The 17562-nt window shown below is 33.3% G+C and overlaps 1 protein-coding gene across 2 annotated transcripts in view; it reads right to left on the bottom strand.

Moving 5' to 3' along the window:
• Window positions 1-16663, bottom strand: part of LOC137388608 (histone deacetylase 5-like) — a 75080-nt gene extending 58417 nt beyond the window's left edge. For both annotated transcript variants that reach the window (XM_068075087.1, XM_068075086.1), the window contains exons 1-2: window positions 16623-16663; window positions 5449-5527 (exon numbers count right to left, since the gene is read on the bottom strand). In XM_068075087.1, coding sequence (XP_067931188.1) covers window positions 5449-5494 — 46 coding nt within the window. In that variant the 5' untranslated portion in view covers window positions 5495-5527; window positions 16623-16663. The remainder of the gene's footprint in view (window positions 1-5448; window positions 5528-16622) is intronic.
• Window positions 16664-17562: the final 899 nt, after the last annotated feature.

The following is a 17562-nucleotide window of genomic DNA, read 5'->3' on the forward strand; positions in this document are numbered from 1 at the left end:
TTACTTTTAACCCTTTGACCAGGTATAAGCCCCCCAAAAACGACCGAAACTCGTGTAATTTATTTTCGAAAATTCAGTAAAATCGATATTTTATGAACATGCATAGCTCCAATCTTAAATTTATTTCTATGAACAAAAATTTTTGTACATAAACATTCATTCACATATCTACTACTAAAAAAATACAACCATGTGCAATTGTCCCTGTATGAAATGCTTGGAAGCATTGTTTTTCGGTAGAATCAAACGCTATAACGTAGCCGTGTGAGCCACCATAACGATCGTTTTTTCTGTATATTCCAAGTATATTAAAAGTCCAAAAAGTTTACATCACTTCTATCATTTGAATTATTTTTATTCTGATCAGACAAAAAATCACTAACGATCGCAGGATCAAATAATGTTTTATTTTACCGTTTTGAAAGTCGAGCCGATGTTGACTGGTTTTTCCAACTTTTACTCTTTTCCAAGGATGCACGATTTGTTTAGCTTTTAGCGCAAAGCAACGCCTCTCAGATAATCGTTTCATATTGTAAATCATCGACCGATATCTTGTTGATGATATTTAAAACTTACTAGTGTTCATATCCTTTGTTTAACATTAGTAGGCGACAGCTTTATAAACGTCTACCGAAATCGACATAAATGTCGTTTTCCCACGCAACCGGTAAACGACATTTTGGTCATTTCCCCTGCCAAAGGGTTAATAGCATATCATCAACACCCTCTCGTCTCATTCAACTTTTTAAGCCAAAGTGACGCAAAAGGTTTTGTCACTTTTGTCATGATATACAACGACATCCAGTTTTCGTACACCAAATGAAGTTATAGCCTTTTTTGTGAGTACACTCATGCCATACAATCGCATTGCATCAATATCCCAGTCATATGTGCTAAATTGCAACAAATCTAAAATCTTATACAAATCAGATTGGCTACCTATTGAAATAATTCCAGAATACTCTTTCATATCGCTTATTTATACTGCTGCTCCATGGGGAGTTGCGGTAAACCCTAGTGATAGCGATGAAAGGCTTTATCTAACTGTTCAAAAGTTAAAGAGAAACAAAAGGAGAATATTACTACTGTGTTCATATTTAGTATAACAAGCAAGCTGAACATCCCTATCAAATATGTGACTGTATCGAGCTTGAATCTAGAGCTGTCCCTCCTTGCAATGAAGCTGGCACGATCCTATCGAGCTACAACTTTTATCTGAATGAAAAAATTATTCTTGGATTGTTGTTTACCAACAATACGAAAATCATGCAAGGACAACAGCTTTGATACGCCATTTAGGATCTAACTAAGCATGACTAAAGGTAAGGCCACACGTGCCGATTTTTTCGTTGGTTTTCACCGAAATCACGAAGTGAACGAAAAACACAAAATTATTCGACCTTAATTCACAGAACTGTCAGAGCTGGGCATGCACACCGGAATCATTGACAAAATGCTTTTAATTGGCTAAACAAATTATTAGCGAGCGCGATTCTAGAAGCTTTCGCAATTGGTATAGTCGGGGACACGTATTACGCCACAATAAAAATACCAGCGCAATTCAACATAGTACAGTGTACATTCGAGATACGATTACCCTGATGTACGATTTTTTCACCTTACGAAGTCGAACATTGTGATATCTTCACCTCGCTATATGAATTTTATTTCACCATACGATTTTGAGAAAAGTTTCGCCCGAGTTAAAATTTGGCGGTCGGGGAGCTCATAACGCACGTCGAAATAAAAAAGACACCGAAATATAGTTTGCTGAAAACATTTTCAGAACGTTTAGAAGAGACACGATGATCGACATCTCTCATGTCAGCATTCCGCATGGAAAAATTCGTGTAAAATACACAAGCGAGAGCAAATATTCATTTGTAGCGTTATAATATCTTTTACTATAAATTTTCAAGTCAGCATACATATATAACTACAAATATCTACATTTAATTCGTTAGCTATGGAATCTGAGACCGATACAAACGTTACAAAACGAAGGAAAAATGATTTCTATGTCAACCAAGTTGGATATCGTAAATAAGAAGAAGGCACCCATATTATTAACATTGTCAAGGAATATGATCGCAACCAATCAGCATTTGCAATTATTAAAACAAGAACTCCATTAATGCAAGCACAAGAAAGAGCTTACGACTGAAGATTTGAAGGAGTTAGAAGGCCATGCACGCATTCAGCATTAAAAAAGAGCAACCATTTAGTAAGGGCGAGGAAATAGAAGATACAAAAACCCCACATTGGCAGAAATATTTTCAAGTGTTTAATTTACTGATGTGGACTCGTACATTAAAACAATGCATGTATAATATATATTATTTATCTCTTGTGTGGCATGTTTTTCATATTTTATTCATTTTATTTGTTTCCTTTTGATTTTATGTTTTATTTTCTTGTTTAACCATGTCTTTGCAGGTGGGCTTGTTATATCTCCTACGTGAATACAATTCGTCGTATGTATGTAACTCATATAACTAGCTACTCAAGATAGTTGACGCATTTACATTACTTTCTGAAACTTGTTAAAGCCCTGTCCTCTAGGGTATAAATACGTACAAACTTTGTACATATGGTTACATTGATTCTTGTGCACATTTCATACAAGAAAAACTACTGTAGCACCTTCTCTGGACCCATTTACAAGCTTTAGCTAGCTAGCAGTTTTCTGTATTGCACCAGCATTTTTTTTTAAACCAGAAGAAAAATTGGACAGGACTAGACAACTTTCTTTAGCTTGCTAAAAATTCCATTTCATTACGTATTAAATTATTCTTCGAGTTTACAGCAACATAATTAGCATTGATACGTTTTTGCCTCCTCTCTGCTTTATTCGCTACAATATACCAGCTAAAGTCACATTCTTCCAAAGATATGTACGTCCTGTATAATAGTAAATAAAATTTCATTTTTCTTTTCGGTAGCCATTAAATGGTCAGGTGTGTGAGAGGCCGCTTTCGATAACTGCATCACTCGACCTTTCTCATTGAATTCTGGTTGAAAAAGGTTTCAACCAGACACGCTGAATTTTATAATGAAAGTGAAGACAGAAACAAGGATAAAATTTCGTGATAAAAAGTCGAAATTCATTAAAATAGTTCAAAATACATACAAAAACTTAGTTTTAAGAGTGAGTTAGGCAAGCTAAACTTACTTGAAGTGAATTCAAAGTTGATGTTATGCGTACCTTTTGAAGGTAAGAACTTTTTACCGTACAAGCTGCATTTGGTACACAGATTACAATTTTACAGGATTGCAGATTATAATCACTAAGTGCACTTAATACAATGCAGCTACTGTAGGTAACTAAAGTTAACATACTATTATGTTACTAATTTTCAATATGTACAGCATTTTTATAAAATTTTGGACGGGCTTTTACCATTTTTTTTCATTGTATAATTACAATGGTTTCTATACCCAGATATATGATTTTTTCGCCATACGATGCCAGCCTTGGAACGCATCAACATCGTATCTCGAGGGTGCACTGTACATACGATGCAACTGCCTAAATTGCGCTATTGTTGGTTTTTTATCATTCAGACACTATGGCTACAAATTGTTTCGTGTTAAATAATAACAATTTTTTAGCAGCAAAAGTTCCATTTTAGAAAGAATTGCCATCTTTAGTGCAATCAAGTCAATTGCATCGTATTTACTATGGCGAATTGCATTAGCACTTTTCTTGCGTGTCGCATTATGTGTCTCGGACTAAATAACTTGCAAAAGCTGCTAGAATCATGCTCGCTAATAATTTGTTTAGCCAATTAAAAGCGTTTTGTCGACCACTTCGGTGTGCATACACAGCTCTAACAATTCTGTGAATTTCAGCCGAACAATTCTATGTTTTTCATTCATTTCGTGATTTCAGCATGAACCAACGAAAAAATTGGCATGTGTGGCTGTACCTTAAGACCGTCATGTGAAAAACACTGCAGACTGTAAGAAATCGTACAAAAACCTTGAAATATTTTGCTTCATAGTATTATGTCAAAGAAAATGCTATGCAATCTTTAATAACAAATTCACACACAACAATTGTGCCAAAAGTCAATGATTTGTGAGGACTTATCCCCTCTGCCAACATCAACCCAAAGCTTGTTTACATAAATCATCCCAAATTTTTTGAGTACCAATATGAACCTGGGAATATTGTATAAAACAGTGCAGTCTTGTTTGCAGGCTGTTATACCATTGAGAGCGCTGAGTATTACTGCAAGAAGTCACATAATAGAAAGAAATGTCTTTTTGCAGTTTATTTAACAATACTGACTATTGAGAACCGTATTTATGCAAGTCCAAATTTCGCTAAGCCAAGTTTTACCCTTTCTCAAACATGCTCAGAGATATTGAGAATCAAATCGTCGAATCTAATAGTAACGTATCTAACGGAAAGGTATCTAACGGAAAGGTCGGAAAACAAAGCGAAACTATATAATTGCTATATAGTGCTATATAACGTGCTATATAATTGTCAAAGATGGAGATACTAGTAATAAAAATTTCACTTTAGAACAAATACATGTAGTCAAATTGATAACTAGAACGGCTGGCAGCATCTTGCAAAAGAAAACCTACCAATACTGGAGTCGCTTTAGTCACAATTGCGACATTGGCTGAACATACCAAAACCTATACTTTGGAATGGATTACAAGAATATTATAAAGATATTTGTTATATTTGAATCGGATGAGCTGCGGTTGACAAACACTTACAAAGGAACATTTTTCATTTCGGAGGTTTATTGCCTCAAATGTAAAACTATTTACTGCTTACGTAGCTGAAAGTCTTCTGTTATGATTTATTGTTCATCAATATGTCAGAATGATTTAAAATCGCTTTTGAAGTGCGTAATAGCAGTAATTCTACAGATCTTCTGTTAAAAACAAAGCATGATGCATTAGCTAAACGTGTTTAGCGATGAGGTATTGGGAAATCGGCCAGCATCAAGGCTGCCCTTGCCGATTCAAGTGCCGACATCTAAAGGTTTACAGATGAACTTGCGCAAAATTTTAGTAGATTTTATCAGAAAGTATCGACATTTTCCCATCAATTGTGATCGTATTTGATGTTTGAGGTGGTCTGATTGCCAAGATGTTTCAAGATTAAAGTCGACAACACTTGTTTGCAGGTGTAATGCTTAAATCAAATAGCGATGCTTAACACAGAAAATGCATAATGCTGCAACTTGAACGTAATAGCCGAGATAAACTATATCAACTAGTGACCTCATTACACACACATTTTTTTTCTCTGAATGTTTCAACAAACATCAAGTGTTGTCGAATTTAATCTTGAAACATCCTGGCAGTCAGATCACCTCAACCATCGAAAACAATAGCACATGATAGAAAATTCCCGATACTTTTTGATACAATCAACTAAAAGTTGGTGTATGTTAATATTTAATAGTTCAGTCGACTTACCTGCATCAGACAATCCATTGTTCGGACTTTTCTGAGTATCAGACATGACACGGGCAGCAGGTCCTCACGCTAAATCTACCTGCAATGAGACGTTAGCAAATATAAGCCACATGCTGTCCTTGTCACTCTTCATGGCGATTAGAGGAGATGTAACAGCGGAATAATCTACACATATTACAAAAACCATTGTGAGTAGACAACTTTAATTTATCCCCAGGAACTCCTCATGAACTGTTTGTAATTGTTTGGCACGCGTATGCGTAGGCACAGAACACAAGTTAACGCCAATGCCAAGGTCTTGTTACAGTTACCTGTATGCAGCCCGAATTAACTTTCCGAATTAAGCTTTTTAAGAACTTAGTTTAAGTTGGCCTAATATTCGCAGCGAAAATATATCCTGTATACAGCGATCGTTAAAACATTTCAATCTATTGCATACCACTGCCTAAGAATACAAGACATACAAGCAAAAATATATCACTATTGCAACAGCTGCAAGGTAAGCTAAGTTTAATATTTATTGAAGGTTGGTATTTTATATCACGCAAATGTAAATTTACCAAAAAAATGCAAAATATCAATTTTTAGTTTAACTAAAAATATGAAAACAGCTCACGATTTAAATTGTTTGCTATATAACCATATGTAGAGTATTTCGTACTCAGCAACTTAAATGCACTGTCATATAAATTTCAACATCTAGGGCAGATAAACGGAAACGAATCGACACTTGGTTTTGGCAGATCACACAATGTAAGAGCTAATGTTGTAAAAAGTTGCTAATAGTCTTGTATAACCACCACTTTTCAGAAACTACAATTACATTTAGCTGGTCGGTTTACATTTTTGGCAACCATTTGAAGATGTTTTGAGCAGTCAACGAAATACAAGTATCCTTTACCAAGCAACAGAACGATGATTCTATTCTGCATATGGAATTCACAATCCATCGTTTTTTTGACGTCATCAAGTTGTTTGCACATGCGCTCGTTCACGAAAAAGCCGCCATATTTGTAAAAAACGATCGTTTTTCTTTTATTTACTAGTACTTTTAGGTGTTGTTTTGATACTATAATAAAAAAATTGCAAACAAAAGCATCGTTTTCAAAATATCATTGCAAAAGCTTTGTGTTTTTAACGATAAAATTGTCTATAAAGATGGCCGACAACGATAAAATGACATCACGAAAAAAAGAAGGATACAGTATCTGTTGGTTTGCATGCTTTTAAATATATGATGTTCTCTACTAAGACCATGAGGTTTATGTTTATATGATTGTTACATTTAATAATATACCTATGCAGTACATTTAGTGCTAGCCTGACGTATTCAACATTTCTTAGACATGCACTGGTCATGGCAAGTTCATAACAGATTAAACACTACCATATGCGCAACAACACATACCTGCCAACCAATTACAGCCATAGAGACGCTCTTAATAAATTTACTCTATGGGAGATAGAAGTAACTGAGCACTACAGCTGTATTAGTATTGGTGAAACAAATACTGAGTGACAAAATACATGCCTGAATGCGATCGTATGAGAGTTCTTGTTGTCATTGACTACATGTGTACATATTTGTTAAACGTCCAGAGTTTCAACTTAAAATGATGTTGTTACTATTATACTGTTACTATTGCTAGTTGGCATTAAGCCTCATTTTTGTTATCATAAAATAGTTTTACTGGTAAATTCCTCCGAAATACTTTGTGAATTTGTGAATCAGGCCTACAAGAAATCAGTGTATCTAGAGACCATTAAAAACAGGATGGCCCTCCAAATCTATCAGATACCAATGCGTGTTATCTGCGGCCCTCCAAATCTATCAAATACCAAAGCTTGTTACCTGCGGCCCTCCAAATCTATCGGATACCAGAGCTTGTTATCTGCTGGATTATCAGCAGAGAGACAGTAAACGTTTATAGACGCTAAAGTCTAGGAATTTACAAAAGGCATTTTTTAGATTTGTTGTAATAGAGAATAATGTCTACATAAAACATTCTTAAACAGTTGAGCAATGATTGTTTAACATCACAAATTACCAATATTAACTGTTCCTCACCAAATTGATGTTTTTCTGTTTCGTATTGTTAAATCATCGAGGTCTATTGACATTGTTGTGATAAGTACAAACTACATTACCTATGGCATCATTTCTTAACATTCTGAAAGTAAGCAATGCTTAAAATTTATATTTTGTATATATATATTTTGAAGCAAACAAATTTTATGAAGACTAGAATTAAAACGGTAAGTTACTAGTCAGAAGGTTACAAATTGAAGTCATTTTAAAACAAATACAAAACCTGTTAAAAATGAACTCATACAACATTTTTTTTAGTAAGTTTTATTAAAAAGTATAGGTATTTTTATCATCTGCGATTGTTTTTGATATTAAAGGTGATCTGACTGCCAGGATGTTTCAAGATTCAAATCAACAAAACTTCATCAAGATCAAAACACTCAAAAGAAAAACACGTGCGAAATGACATCACTAATCGTTATCGTTGCTATAGTTGATGTCGACTATTGAGTACAAGTTACAATGTTACGCGCCTCCATTCTGCCGGTCTCTTTGCAACTATAGACGTCATAATCACACTTTCGTTTGATCTTAGTGTTTTAATCACAATCAGGTTTTATCAATTTTAATCTAGAAACATCCTGGCAGTCAGACTACCTTAAACATGAAAAACAATCACAAATGATAGAAAAATACCTACACTTTTTGATAAAATCTACTAAAATTTTTTAGAAGTTCTTCTTAAACAACGCATAAACATATTTCATAGTACTATTACATAAACATATTTCATAGTACTATTACATAAACATATTTCATAGTACTATTACATAAACATATTTCATAGTACTATTACATAAACATATTTCATAGTACTATTACATAAACATATTTCATAGTACTATTACATAAACATATTTCATAGTACTATTACATAAACATATTTCATAGTACTATTACATAAACATATTTCATAGTACTATTACATAAACATATTTCATAGTACTATTACATAAACATATTTCATAGTACTATTACATAAACATATTTCATAGTACTATTACATAAACATATTTCATAGTACTATTACATAAACATATTTCATAGTACTATTACATAAACATATTTCATAGTACTATTACATAAACATATTTCATAGTACTATTACATAAACATATTTCATAGTACTATTACATAAACATATTTCATAGTACTATTACATAAACATATTTCATAGTACTATTACATAAACATATTTCATAGTACTATTACATAAACATATTTCATAGTACTATTACATAAACATATTTCATAGTACTATTACATAAACATATTTCATAGTACTATTACATAAACATATTTCATAGTACTATTCACAAACAGTTAAAGCCATTCGGCTTACTATTCAATAAGTATTGATGTCAGGAGTCATGAATGTCAGACACAAACAGCCATACTTGTGATTATCTTGTTATGTTCACACTGATCTCAAGTTCGTTTATTTAAGTTTTACAAACTTCCAAACATTTTAAATTAACTCTCTTGAAAATAAGAACTCTGGGTCAAATTAGCATAATCAGCCTTGTCAGAATATTGGGATATTTATAACACTAAATAAGAGTTTTCTGTTCACATTTCATTAAAACTGTAGAAAGAGATGCTTTTTAAGGTTTTACCTGAAGATAGGTTGCAAATTGATACGAGAAAACCAGAGAGCCGTTTACAGCAGCTTTTAAAGGATATCTGAAAAATTATGTTTTTAGGTTAAAATCATGGTTCTTAGGCCCTAGTTCTAAGATAGATACATGTATTTTCGAGATGATTCGTCGTGAATGCTGTTCGTTTACCGTATGGTTTGAGACCATCAAAAAAACTTCTCTTTATATTGAAGGTAAAGGGTTCTAAACCTAGACTTATTTGAATTAGACCAGTAAATGCACGAATGTAAATGAATTAGATTAATGACAATGACAAACAACTTAGAGAAAAACAAAACGTCCTCGACACCTACAACTATAATAATTCAGCTGATATTTGTTAGTAAAATATTGCCATGCATTTGCTGATGTGATATAAAAAATTAGCCAGCATTTGGACCTATTGCAGAAATTTTGGGGTCAGTACGAACACAGTTAAATTATAAGCGATCAAAAAAGATAACTTTCTATTTTTTCTGATCTTAAAATATAAAAACGGCGAATTTTCAAGTCCTCACTATATTAGGCTTATGTGAGCTCTAACTTCGGTGGTCGTAGAGATGAGTTATAGGTAACGTTTAAATGTGCCATCGCGCTATCACGCAATTTTAAAATCTGTTTTAGTATCAATACAAAAATGAAAATGTGGATGCTTCTGACAAATCGAAAAAATTGCCAGTCACGCCTGTATTAAACCTAAACTAGATTTAAATGTGCTTCTGCTAGTTGTCTTGCAAGCGGGGAACACAGTGGTAAATGCTTTGCTTCATTCTTCAGTAACAAAAGTTGTTTTTAAAAATCTTTGAACAAGTTTCATGACGAACAATTCGACAATCAATAAATCTCAAAGTCTAGATAGCTTCCAGAAAAGATATTTAGTTTCTAATAAAACTTTTATTTATGCACATATACAATGCATAGGAAAATTGAAAATACAGTGCCATGAAGATTTTCTATTCTCTATGGAAAACTTTTTATATTTACAATTTAGATGAAAAAATTATTTTTGGGGGAATATGTATGCCCGTGAGGTAAGACCAATAAATCTGTTTCCCAGCAATCAGCTAAAGACTACCGTTAAATCTGTCTTCCAGCAATCAGCCAAAAACTAAAGTGGGAATCATTAAGAAATTATAGCCAAAGGTGGTACTGCTGTCAGAGTATCACGACAGCGATTTAGCCTACATGTTTTGAGACAAGCGAGATTGCACAGAAAATGTATGGAACTTGCATGCGTCATCACCACACGTTTATTGGTCAATGGCAACATTAAAACTTGGCTAAATATAGTTTGATCTGTTTAAATAAGTCATTGGTTGTTAGCCTTGTTTGATTTTTAATACTAGCAAACCACTTCAGAAATGCCAAATTATCCATACGAAAAAAGAACATAGTTAAATTACCATGGTAACGACTAACTGTCAATTGCTACAAAGTATGCTTTAATAGATACAGATCTTGACTTGGTATAACATACACCCACTCAGTTTTAAATGAATTATAAAGAGTCAGCAGCTGTCAATTGGTCAATAGGGCCAGGTTTGCCGGCGTGCTGCTGCATGAAACCAGCAAATAAAGCAACCTCCATTCCATGTATATCTATGAGAAATCTGTCTATTAAATTCTGTGGTGGCAACACTGATATTGCACCTGCACCAGTACAATTACTACAAACTTTATTCTCACACGAAGAATGTTGGATTAGCTTGAAGTACTGCGATATGACAGTCAGTTGTACACTACTGAGCTCTCCATTTGTATCCTTCACACTCCTAAGTTTCAACACTCACACAGTCGAAGGTCAACGTTAATTTATTTTAATTCAAAACACATTTCGTAAATTATTCTCACTTAGTTAGAGTGAGCTTGCTAGGCTACTCTACTCTGTCTGCCTGCATTTCCAGTGATTCCTATCAAGCCAGTGTGCGCAGCCAACATAAACCCATAAATAGCGCAACTGAATGTAAACTGACATGATCCACAGGTACATCTAGTATTAATAATAGCACGACTAGCGAGCTCATTGGATATAATTCATTTGTTATGATACAAATTCAGCCTCTGCAATATCTTTTTTATGCATTACAAGTTGTATGCTGTAGAGGTCAAGCTCTGTTAAGGCCTTTCTGATGGTCTGTGTTGCCATCGTTATACAACACACTGACAAATAGCGTTGCTAATGTACTTTTTTACTGTAGTTCTCACTAATGTCAATTTCCCTGAATATTATAAATTATAAATATTATAACCTTATTGAAATAATACAGAGGTGTTATACCATAACACAGTTATTAAGATTGTGTGTTCATATAAACACTAAAGATTCTAGAACTAAAATAACCAAAATGAAAATGTTCCATTTTTTAGAATAGTGAAACCATTCAAGTCTCAAAGTTGATTTTAGAAAGAAACGCTACTTGTCTAACTTGAGAGTTACTGACAATTTTTAACCTTAGTCTTAAATCTATAAAAAATGTTAGTGTTTAAAAACTTTGTGACAAGTTTACAAAAAAAACTGTACAAGTGTCTTCAAACAATGGCTATCACTGGACAATATGTAACACTGTATGTTTATAGATTTGTAATGCCTCTCCACTTGATGGCACGACACCAAATACGCATCTAATAACATCTATTTTAAGACCAGTTGGAATGAATGATATAATTAGATAGCATTCAATTAATGAAGCGACTACACTCGACACAGCTCTCAGCTATAATTTCAATCAGTCTATCCTGTGAACTAGTAGCTGCTGTAACTTGATGCAGCCCAGAGGTTTAGAGTTGCTCTGTTCATTACATATTATCACGGACGGACAGACGGACATGCTCAGCAGCAGTGTAAATGAAACTGTAAGACTAAATTAGATACAGCTGTCTGTGCAGATAAGATCTATTTTTAGAGTAATCTAACGAGCCGGACGTAAAAGATGGTCCTTCCAAAGGGTATAAGGCATCGCTAAAAAGGAAACTCACGTGTCACCTAGTCTATCCTGAACAGCAAGTGATTGGATAGTCTAATCACTAGATGAACGGCTAAAATGAATAATCTCTAATCGCAATATGTCAATTAATACAAAAGACAAATAGAACTCCGGCAATGAGAAGTGTGACTAAATGACAGCTGTGATCATGACAGGTGAAAGTGATCATATAGTGAGACCAAAGTATGACACTAAATGTAATCACATCAAAAGCTTCATGAGAACGCTGATTCGCTTGAGCAAGGATAAATCCAATATTGGTTAAAACGGTCAGTTTTATTTTATAATATAATTGGCACTATCAAGAACTTTCACAAACCTACAAAAAATAAAAAAGTGAACTCCCTTGTCGTCACGAAGTAAAGCATGGGCCCTGAGTGAGACTACAGTAAATTTGACCATGATGGTTTAATGAAATACTTTTTTCGATAAGTGAATAATATATATATTATATATATAATATATGTTATATATAATATATGTTATATGGCCTATAATATATATATATATATATTATTGCTGTTAATGATTTTGGAGCCATGTTGTAACATCCTAAAAAGTTTGTAAATCTAATTAATCGACATGGAAAGCAAATAGTTAAATAACATTTATGTCGAAAAATAATTTTTAGCGGTCTGAAAATTTATAAAATCAATTCACACTAAAAAGTACATGGTTATTATTAATAATTCCTTCCAAAACTAGCGCAATACTAAATCATTTATCTTTAACCTTATCTTAACATTTATTATAACCTCTTAAAGGCAACTGCATTCTCATAGGAAACATTCTCATGTTTAGATTATGAATTATGGCTGCAAAATTTGCAGATATGGATTTATAGCAATTGTTATCAGATATACTATAAATCCTCGTGTACGTGTCTCCCACATGTACAACTCCCACCATGTATAAGCCGCACCCCAAACTTAGGCTGGTTTTTGAGTTGCTGGTATACAGAACATTTAAGCCACACCTGCCTTTTTTCTCAATCATTTTACACATTTAATTTAATCTAGCCAAAAGAGTGATTCGACAAATCTGCTGCGTCTGTTGTCACACGACACACTGACTGACAAGGTCGCAATTGACCAATGAGTGTGCTCACCTTTGCGTGGGAAAATAAGTTACGCCTGCAACAAATCACTCTGCAGTACACATGTATCAAATCAGCGAGCACATTACTAGTACTTTTAGGTGTTGTTTTGATACTATAATAAAACTATAAAAAACAAAAGCATCGTTTTCAAAAATTTGTTGTGAAAGCTTCGTGTTGTTAACGATAAAATTGTCTATAAAGATGGCCGACAACGATAAAATGACGTCACGAAAAATAAAAGTATTGTCTAGGATAGATGGTAAAATATTAAAACTACCAACATCCCTGAGAATCGGGCATGAATGTAGCGCAGTTCAGTAGGAGAGAAAATCAACTCTTAAGGGATGATCACTGATGAGCATGAATACTCGCGTCCTTTGCTTTCATGTATTGCGAACTCGTGCAAAGATTCGTTATGTACACAAGGCTTACAGTTGTTTAACAGCGTGTCTGCTGCAAAGTTGAAACATTTTGAGAAAATCACAATTGGTAAATAAATAGCTTTGCTTTAATCAAGAGCGATCTCTTTATCGGAAAAATTTATAATCATTAGGCAAGCATGGAATCGCACAAAAATTCTTGTCATTATAGTCATATAGCAGGCTATGATATGACATACATGATTCCCTATTTTCAGCTGCACTAGAAATATGAAAACATTCTTTTTTAAAATCTCACTATATAATTTCCATGAAATATTTCGTAAGTAAAAGTGACAACCCATATAACATCGCGCATAGAGAGGACTGAGAAGCATATTGAAAGTGGTTCTAACAAAAATCAAGATAGAAAAAAGTTGTTACTGTGTTAAGTTCATTGACAATCAATCTCATCTGTTAACTGCGCCTCGAATAGCCATGCTAGTGCGAATATGGGCCCATATTGCACCTCACTTTTTCTATAATCTTGTTATGTTATGATTTAATGTGAAATAAAACAAAGTTTGTAAAAGTTCCTTGTAGAGCCATTAACAGAAGTTAATAAATGCGAATGACTACATAAGATTTATCAATAGTAAATAATTTAACAAACTACCAAAATTTCAACTCGTCATTCAAATGCCTCCACAACTTGATCTATCGGCCCCAACTGATCACATTGGCCAAAGCAATAAACCGTCAAATACTATTATTAACTCTTTCATTACGGAAGTTTTTGATCGTTATGACGGAATAAATTACTGGCCAAATTTTTTTTGCTGACATGCACTTGGAAAAAAGCTAGAATTTTTGTCCTCGGGCTTCAATCTAGAGATTTTTAGAATCCGCAGTAAATTCTGCACAAAAATCAATGCGTTTTAAAAACAAGAGCCATGTTTAATATTTTTTGTAGTTTTGTAAAACTGAATGCAACAAAAGTGATATCCTCCTGACCGTTATCTCTCCAATATAAAAATACAGCTAACAAAAGTATTTGAGTCAGAATGTTGAATAATTTCACTAAAACAAATACGCTTCAGTCGCTGCTTACATTTTTCTTTTCACCCATCCTAGGCTGAAAATGAAAATTGATAGTGAAAAACAACTAACTGGCCTGTTTTTGTCAAAATAATCTAATACCCTAAATTTATTGTGGCAAAATTTTGAGTTAATCTGGTAATTATGTTGTCCGTGATCAATATTTTTCTATAGGCACTAATGTGAGTCGTATGAAAGGCTTTCCGTAACATAAGAACTAATATGAATGAAACAAACTAGGTATTCTATGGTCAACCGGCATATTTATCAACTTTTTCAGGACCAAATACTTTGTCAAAACACTGACAAAAATCCATTATTTCAATCAATTATTAAACAACCTAAAATGACATACAAAACCAATGGGCTGCCTACTTTCTCATTGTAATAGGATCTCGAATGAACACATATCTTGACAATAAAATTATTACTGTTGTACTAATGATCAACTATTTTAATCATATAAGTCCACACCATATTACTAACAGGTATAGAAGGCTTTAAACTCAATATAGCAAAATCCCGGCACACTTTAATGTTGATCTATATAATTAGTGTCATGGATTTTTCTTTTTACAACTGTTTTGCTTTTGGATAGATGATAAATAACAAACTCCCCTAAAGAAAATAGTAAACAAAATATATCGGGGCAAAACTAGTATGTCTCCATTTGTTTAGTTTCTTATGAAAACTTTAGAGTGTATTATTGAGAATCTCAATCCATTCTCAATCATTCTTATTGAGAATGGATTGAGATGATTTTGATTAATTTGCAGATGTAACTTTGCAAAAATCATTTTCAGTGATTTTAAAGATTAATAGTTATTCTTTGCAAAGTAACCTACCACCAGCTAAACTTGGTGCACACATAGGATGTGTTATGGCTTGGCATCTGGTTGCACTTGAAAAAACAATTTGTGAATATGTAGGGTGAGCCACACATTAAATATTGCACTCAATGGTAAACTACAATATCGAAAACACCGGAAGACTTTTTGCAGGTGAGCAATACCCAAAGTCAAATAAGTTTTGAAAAGACTCATTTGTCTGCTGTGGTAGGCTATAATAAAAGCATTGTAGATTCAATCGACATTTGTTGTTTTTTACTTTTGTTACAAGAGTTTTAAATAATGTTTATTGAAAATTGCATATCTATACATACAGTTTATATTCCATAGCCTGATGTTCTAGTGATATTGTTTAGCGACGATAGCAACTCAGAGGTTGACTTACTACCGAAATGACCAAATTGTCGGAAAAAGTAATAAAATGTTTGTGTACAGTTATCTTCCTAAGAAAAAAACAATGAAAAATGTATTCATATTGAAAAAGAATAAAATTATTAAGAAGAAACAATGTTGTTTTTCATTTTTATGATTAATCGTGTGAGTAGGAAACCACTATTCACACTTGCATACAAATGAGTATGGTGCAAATATTATATAGATCTTATAAACAGCGACTGTTGTGTATCAAGTTATGTGATCATTGATTTGCTAATTAGAAATCACACATTTCATGCATTAATGGCTGCGACTTATAAGACTTCATTTATATAAATTTTAAGCGTGACGTATCCATGCGTTTTATTACAAATCAACTAATAGTTAGTAATTTTAGAGCTGATGGAATTCATATTTAACAAAAAATGTGTCAAAAAGTAAAGTTATAATCATTGAAAAATTGTTATGATTGCTTGCAACTAGAATCTGTTTAATTTAAATTGCATTAACTCTTTGACGTCTTATTTATTTACGTTACTTTAATTTCTAGATTACATCTGTCGTTACGGTCACCGATAATAAAACTTTCAAGCGTAGTAAACAATACAGCTAACAATCTAACAGAGCGTAAATAAAACTCATGTTCGTAACGTGGGTAAACACATAAACACATTTTATAAAATACCTTTCTCCTGAAGAACGGTCCATGCTCGGCCGGATATAGTTAACGTCACGTGATTGCTGTCGTAATAAAGCGGTGTTATGGAGAGCCGTTATGCTTCGCCATACAGCCAATGGCATCACAGTATTATCGAATTAGTCCAATTGAGAGATGAACTGCTCAGAATCTTGATTTTTGCAAGGGATCTACAGGACGCACACTACAAAAGAATAATGCATACAAAATAAAGGCTATCAAAATTTACCATTCCATTATTTGCATTTATGTTCAAAACCGCTGCAGGAAATATGCGCTGCAAAATACTCTAGATGCGTATGCGACTACAGAAATAATCAACCACGGATTTTGACTTGAGATTAGATAAATAATTTACTATTTTTGTGTGAATAATTTACTGTAGTTTAGAATAATATATAGCATCAATCTGTAGAGAATAACTTTGGCGCTAACGGGTCAACATACTACATAATATCTAAACTAAGTTGTTGCTAATGTTTGTTCTCAAGAGTGTATTTCTGTGCAGAGAATTAACTTGGACAGAATAAAATTTTTGATTTCTTTGAGAGGCTTATTTACATATCTCTATTTGGGATTTGAGGAGTTTACAAATTGGAAAATGGGGTCAAGGGGTTTTAGAAGCATTGAAGTTAATTAATACTAGAAATCTGCGATCATCTGCTTAACCAAAGCTTTTTTATACATTTTACTTAACCTGATTTGTTAGTAGTTTGAGTCTAGCAGGTAACTCTATTACTGGTACATATATTGCACTGCTGTGTTAAAGACTCCGGTACCAAATGAAAAACACTTACTTTTTGAAGTAAAAGGCTGTTGAGGACTACTACTTTTGAAGTTTTCCCACCTAATTGTGTTGGTAATTTGCTGCAGTGGATATTTTACTTAAAATTAACCTAAACAGCATTATTGTTTGGTATATCCCGTT

Source organism: Watersipora subatra, chromosome 2, assembly GCF_963576615.1.
Source record: "Watersipora subatra chromosome 2, tzWatSuba1.1, whole genome shotgun sequence".
Taxonomy (NCBI): domain Eukaryota; kingdom Metazoa; phylum Bryozoa; class Gymnolaemata; order Cheilostomatida; family Watersiporidae; genus Watersipora; species Watersipora subatra.